Genomic DNA, 21,202 nt, shown 5'->3' with positions numbered 1-21,202 from the left:
AATTCACCAAAGATCCTTAAACAACACCTTCCAAATCCACAACCACTTGCATCCAGAAAGACAAGGGCAGCAGTTTTTTTTAATTCATTCGGGGGACATGGAGCTTACTGGCTGGCCAGCATTTAATGCCCAATCCTTGTTGCCCTGGGGAAGGTGATGGTGAGCTACCCTCTTACATCGCTGCAGTGGAGTCCATGTGCTTTGGGAATTCCAAGAATTTGACCCAGCAACTGCAAAGGAATGGTGATATATTTCCAAGGCAGCATGGTGAGTGGCTTGGAGGGGTACTTGCAGGTGCTGTTGTTCCCATGTATCTACTGCCCTTGTCCTTCCAGATGGAAGTGATTGTGGGTTTGGAATATGCTGTCTAAGGAGCTTTGGTGAATTTCTGCATTGCATCTTGTAGATAGTACACACTACTGCCACTGAGGTCAGCAGTGGAGGGAGTGGATGTTTGTAGATGTGGTGCCTATCAAGCAGGCTGCTTTGTCCTGGATGGTGTCAAGCTTCTTGTTGTTGGAACTACACCCATCGAGACAAGTGTGGAGTATTCCATCACACTCCTAACTTGTGTCTTCTAGATGGTGGATAGGCGTTGGGGAGTTAGGAGGTTACCTTTTTGTCGCAGTATTCCAAGCCTCCAACCTGCTTTTGTAGACATTGTGTTTTTGTGGTGAGTCTAGTTGAGTTTCTGGTCAATGGTAACCCCAAGGATGTTGATAGTGGGGGATTCTGTGATGGTAACATCATTGAATGTTATGGGGCAGTGGTTAGAGTATCTCTTATTGGTGATGGCCATTGCCTGGCATTTGTGTGGCACAAATGTTATTTGCCACTTGTCAGCCCAAGCCTGGATATTGTCCAGTTCTTGTTGCATTTGAACATGGACTGCTTCAATATCTGAGGACTCATGAGTGGTGCTGAACATTGTGCAATCATCGGCGAACATTCCCACTTTTTTCCTCCGTCATAAGGTCAGAAAATGCCCAGTTTTGGGTTTTGTCAGGGTGACTCAGCTCCTGACCTTATTACAGCTCTGGTTCAAACATGGACAAAAGAGCTGAATTCCAGAGGTGATGTGAGAGTGACAGCCCTTGACATCAAGGCTGCATTCAACTGAGTGTGGCATCAAGGAGCCCTGGCAAAACTGGAATCAATAGTATCAGGGGCAAACACTCCACTGACTGGAGTCATACCTGGTGCAAGGGAAGATGGTTGTGGAGGGTCAGTCATCTCAGCCCAAGGGCATCTCTGCAGGAATCTCTCAGACTATTGTCCTAGGCCCGACAATCTTCAGCTGCTTCATCAATGACCTGACCTTAAGATTGTCGGGCCTAGGACAATAGTCTGAGAGATTCCTGCAGAGATGTCCTTGGGCTGAGATGACTGACCCTCCACAACCACAACCATCTTCCCTTGCACCAGGTATGACTCCAGTCAGTGGAGTGTTTGCCCCTAATACTATTGATTCCAGTTTTGCCAGGGCTCCTTGATGCCACACTCAGTTGAATGCAGCCTTGATGTCAAGGGCTGTCACTGTCTCATCACCTCTGGAATTCAGCTCTTTTGTCCATGTTTGAACCAGAGCTGTAATAAGGTCAGGAGCTGAGTCATCCTGACAAAACCCAAAACTGGGCATCGCTGAGCAGGTGCTGTTTGATAGCACCGTCAGTGATCCCTTTCATCACTTTACTGATGATCGAGAATAGACTGATTGGGTAGCAATAGGCTGCGTTGGATTTGCCCTGCTTTTTATGTACGGACATACCTGGGCAATTTGCTACATTGCTGGGTAGATGCCAGTGTTGTAACTGTACTGGAAGAGTGTGGCTAGGGAAGCAGCAAGTTCTGGAGCACAAATCTTCAGTACTATTGCTGGAATGTTATCAGGGCCCATTGCCTTTGCAGTATCCAGTGCCTGCAACCATTTCTTGGTGTCATGTGGGGTGAATCAAATGGGCTGCAGGCTAGCATCTGAGCTTCTGGGGACCACTGGAGGAGGCTGAGATGGATCATCCACTTGGCACTTCTGGCTGAAGATTGCTGCTATACTTCAGTCTTATCAGGTACATGGAAACACCACCAGCTGCAAGTTCCCCTCCAAGCCACTCACTGTTCTGACTTGGAAATATATCACCATTCCTTCGCAGTAGCTGAGTGGAATTCCCTCCCTAACGATATCAACCCACGGTACATGGACTGCAGCATTTCAAGAAGGCATTTCACCACCACCTTCTCAAGGGCAACTAGGGATGAGCAATAAATGCTGGCCAGCCAACAACGCCCACGAACCACAAAATTAATGAAAAAAAATGCACTCATGAACTCACCAAAGTTCCTTAGACAGCACCTTCCAAACCCATGACTGCTACCATCTAGAAAGACAGGAGCAGCAAACGCATAGGAACACCACCACCTGGAAGCTCCCCCCAAGGCCACTCACCACCAAATTTGAAAATATGTCGGCATTCCTTCACTGTCGCCGGATCAAAATCCTGGAACTCTCTCTCTAACAGCGCTATGGATGTACCTTCTCTATACATGGACTGCAGCGGTTCAAGAAGGCAACCCACTACCACCTTTTCAAGGAAGATTAAGGGCCTAACAAAAAATGCTGGCCTAACCAGCCATGTTCACACCCCATGAATGAATTTGAAAAAATAATTCTGTACGTCACACTTTCGGAAAAATGTGAAGGTATTGGAAATGTTGCAGAAAAGGTTCATAGAAATCATAGAAACCCTACAGTACAGAAAGAGGCCATTCAGCCCATCAAGTCTGCACCGGCCACAATCCCACCCAGGCCCTACCCCCATGTCCAAACATATTTTATCCACTAATCCCCTAACCTATGCATCTACAGTCAATTTAGCATGGCCAATCAACCTAACCCACACATCTTTGGGCTGTGGGAGGAAACCAGAGCACCCGGAGGAAACACACACAGACATGAGGCGAACGTGCGAACTCCACACAGACAGTGACCCAAGCCGAGAATCGAACTCAGGTCCCTGGAGCTGTGAAGCAGCAATGCTAACCACTGTGCTACCATGCCACCCCAACGAGTTAATGAGTGGCTCAAAGCATGAGGGTCTTTAGTTATGTGGATAGATTATTTTATTCTTTCATGAGATGAGGGCACTGCCAGCAAGATCAGCACTTACTGCCCCATATCTGCTTTTCTTTTAATTGAGAGCAGTTAAAAGGCAATCACGTGGCTGCAGTCTGGAGTGATATGAAACCAGACCAGGTAAGGATGACAAATTTCGTTCCCTAAAGATGAGTGAACCAGATTAGGTTTTTACAACAATCAATCCATCAATGATATTTGTTACAGTCACCATTAATGAAACTAGATTTAAGCTCTACATTTATTAATTGAATTTAAATTCCACAAACTGCGATGGTACAATTTAAACTCATGTCTGTAGTATAATGGCCTGGCACGTACGGGGTTAATGTGACATTGAGTACAGAATAGGCCACACTGTGATATAAGAGAACAAAAGACCTGCACCTAAGGGTCAGTCTAGTGTTGGCGAGCTGTGTGTAAAAGCAAGCATGGAAACGGCTCCTAGCTTGAACTCCTCACTTACGTGTACATAGTTCTTATAGTTAATAAGTACATACAGTTAGGCTACTTAGGACTACAAGGATTCACTGAGACCTACCAAACAGTAATAACACCATACAACAATGTCTAAATCTGAACCAAAAACAGAAAATGCTAGAAAATCTCAGAGCTCTGACAAATAACTGTCCTCTCTCCACAGACGCTGCCAGACCTGCTGAGATCAGTCCAAAAAGATGTTCTGCCTGCCATACATTTGAGCAACATTGTGTATAAATTGCAATGCCAGGTACATAATTATTTATTAATTAGTGTCACACGTAGACTTACATTAACACTGCCCTGAAGTTACTGTGAAGATCCCCTAGTTGCCACACTCCGATGTCTGTTTGGGTACACCTGAGGGAGATTTTAGCATGGCCAATGCACCTAACCAACACATCTTTCAGACTGTGGGAGGAAACCGGAGCACCTGGAGGAAACCCATGCAAACATGGGGAGAACGTGCAGACTCCACACAGATGGTATAAACTGTTGTGATTGTTTGAATCTTGGCATTCTTGTGTTTATCCTGTTAAGTGCAAGACAAAAGCTTCAGAAACATCTCATTCTTGTCAGCAATAATGCATTGTAGTCAAGCACCTTTTATATTCCCTTTTCTGCACAAGTTTAGAAGCATTCAGTGTTGTGTATACTAGGAAAGCATTCCTTTGTGATTTAATGATGAAATTTTTTAAAATGGAATATGTGAGCTTTATATCAGCATTTATTGATAGTATCATTCAAAATTTCAGTTCATGTTCTCATTCTATCTATATGCAGGTGCAATCCTCCTTGAGAAATATAAGCTGGGTCACTTTGGAGTCAGGGTTGCTGCAGGATGTTGATCCTCTACGACAGACGCAGTAATCCAATAGTATGTCTGTGGCTCTCCGATTTGCTATTAGTGATTGGTCAGCCTGCTTGGCTCAATAATGGGCCCTGCAGTGAGGAAGCTTAGGGATTCTTTCCAGACAATTTCAACTACATGTCAAAGCCTTCATAGACAGGATGGTCTTAACTCGTCAAGTAGCAGGCGGTTTACTGAAACTTTACAATGATAATTTGTGTGGGTTTAGTTCTGCTTTGGAAGGAGAATCCTAAGCTTTTGCTCCTGCCCACACTCATGTCAACATTATCTAGATTTGGGTAGAATACGGGAAGTTGGCAAACGGAAAATCTATCTATGTCTCAATAGTTTAATCTGGGGATTCTTGAGTATGTTAATGTGTTTCCACACATGTCAGACTCCTGGTTGACTAAAAAGAAACACATGTACAGGCAAATGTTAGCATAACTCTGGTCAAGGCCCTACAAAATAAACATATTTGCTCTTTTTAGTGATAATCTGAAATAAATTTCTATAAACCAATCTACACTATACTGAAGTGATCACACAAACATACGGAATATAAGTGGAGGAAGTGACACATCACTTCCTAGACCATCTAAACTGTGAAGCTTTTTTTTATCTCCACAGTTTGTGGTGTTACCAAAAGACAAACGGAATGAGATATACTGCTGTAGAAATAGGATAAGTTACAGCCAGTGGATATATAGACTTACTACATGGATCATAACCCGTTTATGGCTTTGCTACCCATGAGTTATCTAGCTAAGTGCCAATTCTGGCAAAAATGCACTGCATCCTACTGTCTGTGACACATTCTCTATTTAGTCCGTGAGAAAGGGCTATTTAACATGTTGAGTCATGTGCCTTGTGACTTATGGGGGTCTTTCTCAGCCATCAAATAAAAATCAATAATCTTCCTTCTAGTTGTCCACTACATTATGCCACTACAGTTTGAGCGATCAAGTTGGAAACCAGGGAAACAGCAACACAGAGGAGGAATACCTTGCCTTAAATTTACCAAGGAATTGTTCCTGGGTTCTGTATATCCGTGTGCTGGAGATGTAGGTGACACTAATTTACCCAAATATATTTACAAATATTTATACTCATTATTTACCACCATAACGACCTAACAGATACAGACATCCCCTCCCCTACACCAATCGATCCTGTAAAGGAACAAATTAAGATGTATAATGAACAGCCGTGGAGGAATGCTCGATAGCAACCAGGGATTCGCCTCGCCCTCTATGCCCAGCTCTTTAAATGGAACAAACAAACCCGGTCGGAAACAAAACTATCCGCTCCAACTTACCCAGGGTTTTGACAGCGATCTGGCGAGTCAGCGGAGGCGGCAGGTTGATGCAGACCAAATCGACATCCTGGTGCAGCAAGACATCGTCGATCCTGTTAGTATAAAAGGGGACATCCATCTCTTTCGCCAGTTCCTCCGCTTCTTCAGGCGTCCTCCCCCACAGAGCTTTCACCGGGAAACCCTGGCTCTGGAGCAGAGGGATGATGACCCTGGTCGTTAAGCTGGTTCCAAACACACCCACCCCAGGCAGCATGGTGACCTGAGAAAGATCCCTCACTCTGCATCTAGTGCAACATTATTGGCATCGCCTGGTTGAAGAACGAGCCCTCGGCCACCTCTCCCATCTCCATGTCACACATGGGGGGTGGGGGGGGGGGGGTGGTGGGATTGATTCCTGCTTTTCCAAATGCAGGTGAAAGCCAACAAGTTGTAGTTGGGGTTCCGGCACACACTTCCTGCCGACAGGCACTGTGTGTTATGTGGGGAACTCGCAGTGCTGATAATAGGGCTGCCACCTTCTGCTGTTCCTGCACCGCCCTCTATACACACACACACACTGGCCGGGCCTGCGAGCTGCTGATTGCTGCAGAGCTCTCACTGGGGGAGGGGTGTTTCAAAACAAAACCCTCCAAAAAAGTCACAGGCTGCGGCTGGATGTTGGCGGGGGCGGGGGGAGCCGGGCCGCAAGCAGCTTTGCGGAGCCCAGGCTATGCCATGGTTTACAGCTGCCTGCGGTTGCCCGGGCTACCCATCCACTCTGGCCCAGGCGTCATGTTCCTCCCTCCCTCCCTCCAGTCCGCAGATCCCAGACTGAACACAACCAATGGTGGAGCGAGAGAGAGAGAGAGAGAGAGTGGAAATGCAGCCAGCCAGTGCTCGAGGACAATAACACACCGGCACACAGAGAAAAACTGTAACACCCAGACAGTGACAGGCACACAGACTGACAGCGGGACCGTGACAGACACTGACACAGAGACCGTGACACAGACTGACACAGAGACCGTGACAGAGACTGGCACAGGGACTGACACAGAGACCGTGACAGACACTGACACAGAGACCGTGACACAGACTGACACAGAGACAGTGACAGAGACTGACAGCGGGACTGTGACAGACACTGACACAGAGACCGTGACACAGACTGACACAGAGACAGTGACAGAGACTGACAGCGGGACTGTGACAGACACTGACACAGAGACCGTGACACAGACTGACACAGAGACCGTGACAGAGACTGACAGCGGGACTGTGACAGACACTGACACAGAGACCGTGACACAGACTGACACAGAGACCGTGACAGAGACTGGCACAGAGACCGTGACAGACACTGACAGCGGGACCGTGACAGACACTGACACAGAGACCGTGACACAGACTGACACAGAGACCGTGACAGAGACTGGCACAGAGACCGTGACAGACACTGGCACCGAGACCGTGACACAGACTGACACAGAGACCGTGACAGAGACTGGCACAGAGACCGTGACAGAGACTGACACAGGGACTGACACAGAGACCCTGACAGAGACTGGCACAGAGACTGACACAGAGACAGCGACAGACACTGACACAGAGACCGTGACAGAGACTGACACAGGGAGAGCGACAGACACTGACACAGAGACCGTGACAGAGACTGACACAGAGAGAGCGACAGAGACTGACACAGAGACCGTGACAGAGACTGACACAGAGAGAGCGACAGAGACTGACACAGAGACCGTGACAGAGACTGACACAGAGACAGCGACAGACACTGGCACAGAGACTGACACAGAGACAGCGACAGACACTGACACAGAGACCGTGACAGAGACTGACACAGGGAGAGCGACAGACACTGACACAGAGACCGTGACAGAGACTGACACAGAGAGAGCGACAGAGACTGACACAGAGAGAGCGACAGAGACTGACACAGAGACCGTGACAGAGACTGACACAGAGACAGCGACAGACACTGGCACAGAGACTGACACAGAGACAGCGACAGACACTGACACAGAGACCGTGACAGAGACTGACACAGAGACAGCGACAGAAACTGACACAGAGACCGTGACACAGACTGACACAGAGACAGCGACAGACACTGACACAGAGACCGTGACAGAGACTGACACAGAGACAGCAACAGACACTGGCACAGAGACTGACACAGAGACAGCGACAGACACTGACACAGAGACTGACACAGAGGTAGCGACAGACACTGACACAGAGACCGTGACAGAGACTGACACAGAGACTGCGACAGACACTGGCACAGAGACTGACACAGGGACAGTGACTGACAGAAAAACAGGAACGAACACTGAGACAGTAACAGACACAGAAACAGTGACAGAAAGTGACACAGAGACAGTGACTGACAGTGACAATAACAGACACTGACAAAGAGACAGACTGACACACGGACAGTGACTGACACAAAGACAGTGACAGAGACTGACACAGGGACAATGACAGACACTGACACTAAGCAACAGACACAGGGACAGAAACAGACACTGGCACAGAGAGAGTGGCTGGCACAGAGAGAATGACAGACACTAGCACAGAGACATTGACAGAGACTGATACAGGGACAGTGACAGACGCTGACACTGAGACAATGACAGATACAGGGAGAGTGACACATATTGGTGTAGAAACAGTGATGGACTCTAGACTGTGACTGACAGAGACAGTGACTGAGACAGACACAGAAATAGTGACAGAGAAAGAGACAATATCAGACACTGCCGGTGACAGACACTGATGTAGCAACCATTGATAGTGAAAATACGAAATGGGTGGAGGAATATACAGTTAAGTGACCTTTGATTGTCCTTGATGCACAGATTTTAAATGCTGCAGCTGATTTGGGTTAGCTGATTCCTTGGATGCAATCAAAAGAAGAAAAGTTTGCAATTATTACGAGATCTCAGTTTGCTGGTAGAGCTGGCTTCTCTGAATAGGTAACACACTTATTCCAAAAAAGAGAGCAGGAGGGAAGGATATGGTCTGAGTGGGGTAGTAGTGGTTTGGGAGAGAGAAAGCAATCTTTAGCCTGTATCTTCGACTGAAGACTTTTTTGACTTTGTCTGTTTCACCAGCAATCTCTTGCTAGCAGCTGAGCAGCCTAGCCTTGAAATATTTAAACAACTGCTCATATATCCAAGAAGCTTTGGATGTGATTGTCAGTGCTGCCATTGTGTTAATTTCACCAGTACTATTTTTGATAGATATGGTTCTCAGGGGAACAACCTCTGGAAAGCGGGTAGTCACATCTACAATGGTATGGACATTCTGGTAGCCCCCTAATTTGGGCAGTATCCCCACAGTCCACACTTTGCTGAATAATTTCCAAAAGCCTGCACAGGAATAGTATGTGCCAGTTTTATTACAGGCTGGGGTTTTTCTACAACCTGGTAGGTGTGGCAGGTTCTGTAAAACCTAACTACATGCTTGTGCAAGTGTGAACAGTATCATTGCTGGCTGGTGAGGGTTTGGCTTTTCATACACCAACATGCCCAACCATCAGGATTTTGTGTTCTAGTTCTTTCTCATGATACCTCAGCGACCCCATGCCCTGGTGGATCACTGTCCATTCCTCGTTCGCAAGTCTGGCGGGGGGCGGGGAGGGGGTGGTGTGCTAGGGAAGGGAAGTGGTCTCCACTGCCTCATCATCTCATTTTTTTATGTAGCAGTATTTAGGGATTGCCTCTGCTTCAGCTTCAGTTTGGGTAGCCTGAGCTAACTTTTGAACAGTAGATCAGCCTGCTGAGCCACAAGCACAGAAGACCTATTTGTTACCTCCATGGAATCCTCCAGACTATCAAGAAAGGTGTCAGATAACCAGACAGTTAGATCATCTGGCCGCAGTGCCATTTAGCCTCCTTTCATGGAGTTTGTCTGACCATTGACCAGGTAAGAACACAATCAGGGATTGTTCTGCTTCCCTGACAATACTCCATACTAGAGTTTGGTTGACCTCTCAATATTACTAAAGGATTACTTGCTATACGTGGCCACCCTTCCTTCTGATATAAAATCCTGTAACTCTCATTGATTTTATTAATCTCACCTGAGCTCACAGTAGTGCATCTATAGGGATTTGCTGGGCAGTCAGAGCTAAAGTCTGGTCTACTATGCTCTTTCTCATTCTCTGGGTGGGTTTGTGTGCTCCAACAAATCTACAGGACTTTTCCATAACCTTCAGCATTCAGTACAGAGGTGTCCTAGCTTGTGGCAATTAAAAGACAACGGCTTTGGGGCCTCACTCCTCTTCTCGGCATCATCCTTTCTGGCCTGAGGACAGGTACTTGTATTTCCAGCTGTCCCTTCTCTCCCATGGTTGCTCAGTTTCCTAACACTTTCCCACATTCCATCCTCCTCACGTTCCATCCTTCCCGGTTGGCTGGAGGTGATTAGGAAAGTGTTTCCTTTGGGATGAGAGTTTGTGGGAAATCTCACAATCACCAATGGGGTTGTTGCCTGTCTGGCTTCGTCACTCTCTATTTTTCTACATGAGTTCTTTTTGGGAAGGATGGAGTGTTTGAACTCCTCAAAGAGGATTATTTCACAAAGATTTTCATAGATGGCATCAATTTTAAGCACCTATATCCACCAGTCAAAAGCAAGCAGCTTAAGCCATTCAAATTCCAGGTAGCATTGGTCAGATCATTTCCTGAGGGTATGGAATTTCTGATGGTATGCCCCCAGCACTAACTGGTACACATGTAACATAGCCTTTTTTGCTGCCTCATAGCTTGTTGCACTTTCCTCAAGTAAGAGGGAGTAAATTTTTTCCTGTCAGCTTATTCTACAACAGCAAAGATTCATGTTGGACTGGCCACTTTTAACTGCTGTGCTAATCTTTTGAAAGAGACAATAAAGATGTTCTCTCTTCTTCACCAAACATAAGGATTAAATTGCAAACCTGAATATTTCAACCCTTAAATCTGAGCTAGAGGTATCTTCAATGGACATAGCAGTTGGATCTTTCCTTCTCAGCTCAAGCTGTTTTAATTTAAACTCCCTTTCCCTTATCTGGAATTCTCTCTCTTTGCTTCCCATTTCTGCCACTCTTTTGCTGTTTTCCCAAATTCCAGTTTGAACTTCCATTGCTCCAGTCTTAATTTCTCTGTCATTATTTTATCTGTTTCAGTGTCCTCAATTTCCACCTCTAGATGTTTTGCCATCCATTTTAAAATTTCAGTTTTTCTGACTTTTGAGTAGAACTCCACCTCTAGATGCTGAGCTATATCTTTTAATTCTTCCAAGGAGAATGCCCTTAACTTCTTGTCAGTTATCTCATTCTGCTCTGTAAAAGCACTGACATCAGATGTGGACATTTTAGCACTTTTTACAGATTTTAAGTTGCTTTTGAAGGGTGAATCTACTTTCCCCACTCCGATTCTTCTTCAGCCTGTGGAAACAAACCCAGACACAAGCCTTCAATTTTGTTATGACCAGGTGAAAAGGACTGAACTGGCTGTCCTCTATTCAACCATCTTGGTTGGTCACAACAAAGATTTAAGTTTCCATTTCATGCTTCTTTTTCCAGTGTCCTTTGATTGTTCTTGAGGCAAAGAATTTAAATGCTGCAGTTGATCTAGGTTAGCTGCTTTCTTGGATGTTGTCAGGTGTAGAAGATTTTGCAATTATTATAAGGTCTCAGTTTGAGGGTGTGTTTCTCATAGAGTTGACTTCTCAAACTTGGTGACATACTTATTCTAAAAGAGAAAGGGGGAGAGAGAGCAACCTTCAGCCTGTTTCCTCTACTGAAGACTTTCTTGATACCACCGATGTCACTGGCGTCATCTCTCTAGCGGCTGGGCAATCTTGTCTTGAAATACTTCACCCATTGTGTATTACCAAGAGGTTTTGGATATGTCTGTCTATGGCAGGCATTGTTTCGGTTACCGATTTGCATTTTTGATGTCTCTTCCTTAGACAGTTACGTATTTCAAGAAGTGTCTGGATTACTGGAAATGTGTCTCCCTTCACTTCCCCTGAGGCTGATTTGTTTGTTTCTCACCTTCACCCTGGAATGTGGCCTTGCTTTTTAAACGGTTTGCTCTCTCTCAATTAAAATTGAAAAATCTCCAGTCAGCTGAAAGCTGAAAAATCATATTTTCAAAATGAAAGGGGCATAGCCTCGTGACACTGGGCAAATCGAAGGGGTACCAGTGAAAGAGCATTTTAATGATAATGACAATAATTCAGTTAGACATAGTGTAGTTATAGAGAAAGAAAAACAGGTGTAAAAGTTCAAAACTGAGGAATGGCCAACTTTACTGAGCTGAGATATGATTTAGCAAAACGGTTACTTGAAGTTAAATCAGCGTCTGAGCAATGTGATGCATTCAAGGAGGAGATAAAGAGTGTTCAGAACAAATATGTTCTCACAAAGAAGAAGGATGGAACTTTCAAATCTAGAGTCCTCCTGGTTGACAAGGAATATACAAGGTAGAAGAAGGGAAAAAAAGTAAGGTTATGACTAATATCAAGACCTGAATACAGCAGAAATTTTAGGGAAGTTTTGGGAGTGCAAAAGTGAAATTAAGTTTTGGAAAGCAAAGTGAGGGCGTGAAGAATATTGGCAAGTAAAATTAAGGAAAACCAAACAATGTTTAATAAATACAGGCAGAACAACAGGATAACGAAGGAAAGAGTATGATCTGTTAGAGGCCCAAAGGGAGAATGGCAGAATAGAAATTTGGTAGCAATCGGAGACTCTGTAATTCGGGAGATAGCATCTTCAGCAGCCAAGAACAAGAATCCTAAAGTGTGTTGATGCCTAGTTGCTGAGCAAGGGATTTCACACAATGGCTGGTGAAGAACTTGGAAAAGGAGGAAATCAATCCAATTGTCTTGGCCTGTGTTGGAACAAACAACAAACGTAGAAAAAGAGAGGAGGTCCTTCTTGAAGTGTATCAGGAATGAGGTACTGAATGAAAAAACAGAGTAATAGTCTGTAATATTGCCTGATGCGTGTGCAAATTAGCATAGGAACAGAAAGATCAGGGGAGTTAACATGTGGCTAAAGGGATGGCATGGGGAAGGGGGGTCCCTTCCCATGGGACACTAGCACCAGTTCTGGGAGAGGAAGGTGCTGTATCAATGGAATCAGCTCCACCTTGAACCATGATGGTATCTGTGCCCTGGTGAGAAATTGGGAGTTGGCAAAGGAAGAGGGGCAAGCAGCTTAAATATTACCAAAATTTGGCAGCGGACATGGGAAAAATAAAGTAAAGGAAGATATTAATGGCAAGGGGTAAATAGTTCAAGAATGGGAGTTTAAAAAGTTTAAAAATAAAGAAAAATCTTATTAAAAATGAGCTTAAAATATCTGTCCAGCAATGCAATAAAATGTAGTGTAATAAAACAGGAGATTTGGAAGAATCATGCACTGGGAGGAGCCAAAAATAGAAGGGATTACTGAAACATGGCTACAGAAAAAACAGGACTGGGAATTAAACAGCAAGACAAAAAAGGCGGAATTTTATCACCTTGCCTGCCCAAGGCTCATAAGATCCCGCCCGAGGCCAATAGAGAATGCTGTTTTACGAGCCTTGCCCGACCAATTCTGGGGTAGGTGCACTAGTACAATTCTGGCCCATATGTGTAATGACTTTAACAAGGCCTACAATGTGGACCTCTTAGAATATGAGCTCCCAGATTAAGGCAGTAATACCTTGTCATAAGAACATAAGAAATAGGAGCAAGAGTAGGCCATCTAACCCTTCGAGCCTGCCCCGCCATTCAATAAGATCATGGCTGATCTGAAGTAGCTCAGTTCCACTTTCCCGCTTTCTCCCCATAACCCTTAATCCCCTTGCCTACCAAAAACCTATCTACCCACGTCTTAAATATATTTAGCGAGGTAGCCTCAGCCACTTCAACGGGCAGAGAATTCCAGAGATTCACCACCCTTTGAGTGAAGAAGTTTCTCCTCAACTCTGTTCTAAACTGCCCCCCCCCCCTCCCCTCCTTATCTTGAGGCTGTGCCCTCTAGTCCTGCTGCCCTTTCTGAGCGGGAAGAACCTCTCCACCTCTACCCTATCCATCCCTTTCATCATCTTATACATCTCAATAAGATCCCCCCTCATCCTTCTAGACTCTAACAAGTACAAGCCCAGTCTATTCAGCCTCTCCTCATAGCTCAACCCCCTCAACTCCGGTATCAGCCTAGTGAACCTCCTCTGCACTCCCTCCAAGGCCAAAATATCCTTGCACAAGTACGGCAACCAAAACTGCACACAGTACTCCAGCTGCGGCCTCACCAGTGCCCTGTACAGTTGCAGCAAGACCTCCCTACTTTTATATTCAATCCCCCTCGCTATGAAGGCCAGCATCCCATTTGCCTTCCTGACCACCTGCTGCACCTGTAGGCTGGGTTTTTGCGACTCATGCACAAGGACCCCCAAGTCCCTCTGCACCGTAGCATGCTGCAGCTTTTCGCCCTGTAAGTAGTAGTCCTTCCTACTATTATTCCTACCAAAGTGGATAACCTCACACTTGCCAACATTGTATTCCATCTGCCAGGTCCTCGCCCACTCGCTCAGCCTGTCTAGATCCCTCTGCAGGGATCTATTATTCTCCCTAATAAGTTCCTGTCTATCCAAATATTTGTAGATCCTATCCCTTATCACAGTTTCCAATAACTTGCCCACCACCGACGTCAAACTTACTGGCCTATAATTTTCCGGATTTCTTTTGGAACCTTTTTTAAACAACGGAACAACATGAGCCACCCTCCAATCATCTGGCACCTCCCCCGTGAATACTGACATTTTAAATATGTCTGCCAGGGCCCCTGCAAGTTCAACTCTAGCCTCCCTCAAGGTCCATAGGAATACCCTGTCTGGTCCTGAACTCATCAAAATCCAGCACCTTTTCCAATAGTTAAGATTATGCTACAGAAACAACCTTTTCCAATTACCAGCACCTTAAAAGTCAATATGATGAAGATTACCAACACAAACAGCCATCGCCTCATCCCGAAATATTTAAGTTACATTTCCCATTTAACACAGTATTAACAAGAATGCATAATTTAATTTTAAACTAGCTTCCTCGTCTGTCTCATTAACAAATATCATTTGGAATACTTGATGGTTGACAAACGATCATTGCTATGAATGCTTAACAATTATAATTTATTACTTCAGAAGGTGTAAAAAGCTTTAAAGCTGAATCTGGTTGGTCCTCCGAATAAGTGAATGTTTTATTGATGTCTCTAACTTTTGTTTAACACTGTGAATCATTTCACAGGACAGCATAATGGCATAGTGGTTAGCACTGCTGCCTCACAGCCCCACGGACCCAGGTTGAATTCTCAGCTTGGGTCCCTGTCTGTGTGGAGTTTGCACAGGGAGCCTTGCACTTGGACATTATGTGGAGCATTAGGGTTATTAGCACTCCAGGTTTTATACTCTGTCTGAGGCAATACCTGGCTGAGTGTTGCTTACTAGGTAAATAAATTTAACTTTGGTGAAGGGACACTAGCCTCGGAGAAGTTATATCAATATGGATAGAGATAAAAGAAAATAAAGGGTCAGTCACATTAAAAAGTGTAGTCTAGGACAACCTAATTATGGAATGCAGGTGGAGAAATAAATATGCAGACAAATTAAGGGATTGAATGAAAAACATAAAATAATAATCATGTGGAAGTTTAATTATCCTGATATAACTTGGTCAGAAGAGATGAGTAAAAGGGATAATGGGAAAGAGTTCCTACAAGTTGTCCAGGACATCTTTCTGCCCTATATGTAAAAGACCTTCAAGGAGAGATTCCCTTTTGGATCAAGTAATGGAGAGCCAATTGAAGAAGGGATATAAAAGTAGTGAAATATCTAGGCAATAGTGACCACAATGTAAAATGCTTTTAAGATGAAGATGGAAAATGCCAGGAGTATATTGAAAATTAAGTTAATAGGGAAAAGCTAGTTTTGTGTAGATGAGAAGAGAGTTTGAAAAAATTCAGGGAAGTCAGGTGAGAAGTGGGAAGTGGAAGAACCCCTCCAGTGATAAACAAGAGAAAGACCATCTGGTAGAGGGACTTCATTGGAACATTCTGGGTGAAGTCAGCCCAGCAACATCTACTAAGAAATGGGAAGCAGAAGAACCTCTCCAATGATAAATGAGCAGAAGAGCTGGAATACTGTCCATGACGGTTGCTCAATTGCAAAGGTGGGCATTACTGTTGACAGCCTACATCGACAAAACAAAACCATGCTGACTGTTCTCCACTTATCCCTGCCCCTCCAAATACAGATTAATTCTATTTCTCAGAATTGCTTTCAATATTTCCTTATCACTGCGGTTAGACTGACCAGCCTGTAATTTCCTGATTTATCTCTATCTCCCTTCTTGAAAGACAATGGCACATTGCCTGTTCTCTAATCCTCTGGCACCTTTCCTGTGTGTGGAGATGCTGGCATTGGATTGGGGTAAACACAGTAAGAAATCTCACAACACCAGGTTAAAGTCCAACAGGTTTATTTGGTAGCAAACGCCATTAGCTTTCAGGGGTCTGCCCCTTCATCAGGTGAATGGGGAGTTCTGATCACAAACAGGGCATATAAAGGCACACACTTAGTTTAAGAATACTGATTACAATGCAAGTCTTTACAGCTAACCAAGACTTAAAGGTGAAGACAATGTGAGTGGAAATAGCATTGAGCATAGGTTAAAGAGATGTGTATTGTCTCCAGACAGGACAGCAAGTGAGATGTTGCAAGCCCAGGCAAGTCATGGGGATTACAGACAGTGGGACATGAACCCAAGATCCCGGTTGAGGCCGTCCTCATGTATGTGGAACTTGGCTATCAATCACTGCTCAGCAGCTCTGCGCTGTTGTGTGTCATGAAGGGCGCCTTGGAGAACGCTTACCCAAAGATCAGAGGCCGAATGCCCGTGACTGCCAAGTGTTCGTAGTGTCTGCACAGTCTGACCATGCGGACACTACGCCAACGGATGAATGAACACTGCTCGACAATCACCAGGCAAGATTGTTCTCTTCCTGTTGGCGAACACTTCAGTGGTCATGGGCATTCGGCCTCTGATCTTCAGGTAAGCATTCTCCAACGTGGCCTTCATGACACACAACAGCGCAGAGTCGCTGAGCAGAATCTGATGGCCAAGTTCTGCACACATGAGGACAGCCTCTACTGGGATCTTGGGTTCACGTCACACTATTTGTAACCCCTTTGACTTACTTGGGCTTGCAACATCTCACTTACAGTCCTGTCTGGAGACAATACACATCTCTTTAACCTATGCTTAATGCTATCTCCACTCACGTTGTCTGTACCTTTAAGAATTGATTGGCTGTGAAGACTCACATTCTAATCGGTATTCTGTAAACTGAGTGTGTGTCTTTATATTACATGTTTGTGATCAGAACTCCCCACTCACATGATGAAGAGGCAGAGCCCTGAAAGCTAGTGGCATTTGCTATCAAATAAACCTATTGGACTTTTAACCTGGTGTTGTGAGACTTCTTACTGTGTTTACCTCTCCTGTGGCCAGAGAAGAATTGAAAATTATTGCCAGCACATCTGCAATTTCCTCCCTTGCCTCACTCAATGGTCTGGGATACATTTCATCCGGCGCTGGGGATTTATCATCTTTTAAGCTTGTCACACCACTCAAAATCTCCTAATGGTCTAAGTTAATTTCTTTAAATGTACCTTTTCCCTGATTTCTACATCATCTCCCTCATGAGTGAACTCCAACACTAAGTATTCACTTAGAACCCTACTTATGTTCTCCAGCTCCACGCACAAATTACTCCTGTGGTCCTTAATGGATGCTACACTTTCCCTGGTTAACCTTTTACCCTAAATGTGCTTGTGAAACAATTTAGGATTTTCCTTTATTTTACCTGCTAGGATACTTTCATGTCTTCTTTTTGTTCTTCAAATTTACTTTTTAAGTTCCCTCTTGCACACTCTATACACATAATAATAGTGAAATGGCAGAAATATTAAATAATTATTACGCTTTGATATTTACCAAGGAGATAAATGACATTAAATGGTGAGATGAGTAATGAGATGAGTACATTTAAAATGAATCAAAGGAACAACTCAGAGGATAAACCTCATTCTGTATGGATTGAATCCACATACTTCTAAATAATCTAGGAAAAAAATATTAGAGGCATTACTACTCATGTTAAATAATTCATCAGAAAAAGATATAGTGCCAGAGGACTGGCACATAGCTCATGTAATTATTATATTTAAGAAGGGGGTTAGAACATGTCCAGGAAGTATAGACCAGTTCGCCTAACAACAGCAGTAGGAAAAATAAGGAAATCCTTATTAAAGGAAAGAATGAAAGAAAATCTAGAAATGCCAAACATAATAACAAATAGCATTCTTATTAAACCTTATTGGCACTCATGTTAACTGACATTGTAAATGGTCCCCTCTCCTGAAATACTGCTACCCCCTTTCAAAACTGCCATCTCCACTGACTTTGTTAAAGAAAAAACACTCTTTGCAAACTGTTACCAGGGAGCTGTTGTGAACCTCTGGGAGTGAAACACTCCTAGCAGGGGTGGTGGGGGGAGAGGCTAGAAGGCCTGGTGATTTTAGTCCCAGGCCAGCTAATAAGATTTAAATTTGAATTTAAATATCTTAATCAGCTTCTTGCCGATTTCTGGCGCAGAACTGACAATTCCAAAAATCCGGTGGCCAAAGACACGTGGAGGCCATGGCACCCAGTGAAAAGCCAGCTAAATGGCCTCCATGTATGCCTCCCAGCCTGCTGCGCTACTACAGCCGTGCAGCGGGCTGGGAGAATCACCCCCAAAATACTGGAAAATCTCAGCTGGTCTGACAGCATCTGTGGAGAGAGAATAGAGTCAACATTTCAAGTCTTTTTGTTAGAGCTGAAAATAATAGAAAATAGGGTCATATTTATATTGTTAGAGTTGGGGGGGGGGTGCTTGCAGGGATTGACAAAGATGTTATTGACAAAAAGACGGAGGGAATGTAAATGATGATGTTCATTCTTAAGAAGGGTGCTGAGATTTTCCAGCATTTTCTGTTTTTGTTTCAGATTTCAGCGTCCATAGTAATTTTCTTTGAGCAATAAAGTTGTTTCTACATGTGGAATAGTTCTAAACTAGGGTCATAAATAGAGTAGTCACTAATAAATCATTCCAAAAATTTCAGGGAGGTTTTTTACTGTCGAGTTAGAATGTGGAACTTGCTACCACATGGCGTAGTTGATGTGGCCAGCGCGGAAAACATTTCCGACGGAACTCGATAAGTGCTTCAGAAATAAAGGAACAGAAGGAAAAGCTGACTTGGTTTAATGATGGGAGAAAGCTCATGTTGCACAGATTATTTGGACCAAATGTCCTGTTTCTGCTCTGTAATGTCTGTAGAATTCTATGAATAACCTACACTTTATTCCATTCTTACCAATCCAATCTTCCACATCAACATGCTCCCACTTCGCCACATCATTCACATCCCATTTCTACATCTACATTGAAATAATAATGAGGCTTAGATCTGCCTCCCCACCAATTAACTCCCTCAACCCCACCACTACCTCTGTATCATCAGACTTTTGTCAAAATTAATTTATTGCATATGCCACAATTTCCATCAGTTATACAGTGAAACCGACTATGTACCCCTGCTACAGACTGTGTACCCCCAGCCAGCAATGCCGTCCCCCTCCCTGGCCATTCTTTCAAGCTGAACCAAAATCTTCATAACCTTTATATTCTACTTGACCCCACACTTTTTTTGTCTTTTTGGATAACATTCCAAGTGCATAAGAGTCAAAACTAAAAATTTTTACATTGATTAAAATGTATTTTTATTTAAATTGAATTTTTAACCTGTGTGCTGTATTGCTAGAAATATATGAAGGATTAAAAAGCTCAGATTCACATAAACTATTTTTCAAAGAAATGCAATCAGCTCTGGCACCAAACAGGATTGCTGGAGGAGACTTCACAAGGTGGAAATCACTAAATGGCAAAAGTGAGTAAAAGTTGGTTATTGGTATTGTAGACAAATCTACTGTCTACTTAAATGAGAAAGAGTGCAGAAAAGATTTACAAGGATGCTACCAGGACTTGATGGATTGAGTTATAAGAACATAAGAAATAGGAGCAGAAGTAGACCATGTAGTGCCTCGAGCCTGCCCCTCCATTCAATAAGATCATGGCTGATTTGATAGTGGTTCCGTTCAACTTAGCCGCCTGCTCCCCATAACTCTTAATTCCCTTATTGATCAGAAATCTATCTACCTGTGACTTAAACACATTTAATGAGGTGGCCTCCACTGCTTCAATGGGCAGAGAATCCCAAAGATTCACTACCTCCTGAGAGAAGAAGTTCCTCCTCAACTCTGTTCTAAATTGACTCCCCCTTGTTTTGAGGGTGTGGCCTCTAGTTCTTATTTCCTTTCTAAGTGGAAACAATCTCTCTGCCTCTACCTTGTCTAGCCCCTTCATTATCTTATATGTCTCTATAAGATCCCCCCTCAGCCTTCTAAACTCCAACAAGTACAGGCCCAATCTACTCAATCTCTCCTCATAAGCCAACCCCCTCATCTCCAGTATCAACCTGGTGAACCTTCTCTGCACTCCCTCCAAGGCCAATACATCCTTTTGCAAATAAGGGGACCAAAATTGCATACAGTACCCTAGTTGCGGCCTCACCAGTACCTTGTACAATTGCAGCAAGACCTCCCTGCTTTTATACTCCATCCCCCTCGCGATAAAGGCCAACATTCCATTCGCCTTCTTGATTACCTGCTACACCTGCAAACTGACTTGTTGCGATTCATGCACAAGGACCCCCAGGTCTCTCTGCACAGTAGCATGTTGTAATTTTTCACTATTTAAATAATTGTCCATTTTACTATTATTCCTTCCAAAGTGGATAACCTCACATTTGCCAACGTTATACTCCATTTGCCAGATCCTCACCCACTCACTCAGCCTATCCAAATCTCTCTGCAGACTTTCCGCGTCCTCCACGCAATTCGCTTTCCCACTCATCTTTGTGTCATCAGCAAACTTTGTTCCCCTACATTCGGTCCCCTCCTCCAGATCGTCTATGTGTATGGTAAACAGTTGAGGCCCCAGCACCGATCCCTGCGGCACACCACAAGTCACCAACTGCCAACCCGAAAAGCACCCATTTATTCCAAATCTCTGCTTTCTGTTAGATAGCCAACCCCCAATCCACACTAACACTTTACCCCCAACTCCGTGTACCTTAACCTTTTGCAGCAACCTTTTGTGAGACACCTTATCAAACGCCTTTTGGAAATACCTTTTTGAGGCACCTTATCGAACGCCTTCTGGAAGTTACAAGGAGAAGCCAGATAGACTGGGACTTTTATCTCTGGAGCGTAGAAAACGAGGGGTGATCTT

The 21,202-nt window shown here is 44.2% G+C and overlaps 2 protein-coding genes across 5 annotated transcripts in view; one reads left to right on the top strand and one right to left on the bottom strand.

Moving 5' to 3' along the window:
* Positions 1 to 21,202, bottom strand: part of LOC145353782 (glucose-fructose oxidoreductase domain-containing protein 1) — a 258,944-nt gene that overhangs the window by 118,240 nt on the left and 119,502 nt on the right. Inside the window, exon 1 of one of the 3 annotated variants that reach the window (XM_080204582.1) lies at positions 5,779 to 6,149. The exons of the other annotated variants lie outside the window; for them this stretch is intronic. Coding sequence (XP_080060708.1) covers positions 5,779 to 6,031 — 253 coding nt within the window. The 5' untranslated portion in view covers positions 6,032 to 6,149. Of the gene's footprint in view, positions 1 to 5,778; positions 6,150 to 21,202 lie in introns of those variants that run through there. 3 annotated transcript variants of the gene reach the window in all.
* The window catches only part of LOC145353802 (NAD-dependent protein deacylase sirtuin-5, mitochondrial-like), a 145,812-nt gene that overhangs the window by 21,718 nt on the left and 102,892 nt on the right, over positions 1 to 21,202 (top strand). For both annotated transcript variants that reach the window (XM_080204619.1, XM_080204630.1), the window contains exon 2: positions 3,774 to 3,860. In XM_080204619.1, the coding sequence (XP_080060745.1) occupies positions 3,774 to 3,860 (87 nt within the window). The remainder of the gene's footprint in view (positions 1 to 3,773; positions 3,861 to 21,202) is intronic.

Source organism: Carcharhinus amblyrhynchos, chromosome 2, assembly GCF_965287045.1.
Source record: "Carcharhinus amblyrhynchos chromosome 2, sCarAmb.v2.hapA, whole genome shotgun sequence".
In the NCBI taxonomy this organism is placed as follows: Eukaryota; Metazoa; Chordata; class Chondrichthyes; order Carcharhiniformes; family Carcharhinidae; genus Carcharhinus; species Carcharhinus amblyrhynchos.
Note: the sequence above shows the minus strand (reverse complement) of the source record. Positions and strands in the feature narration are given on the sequence as shown.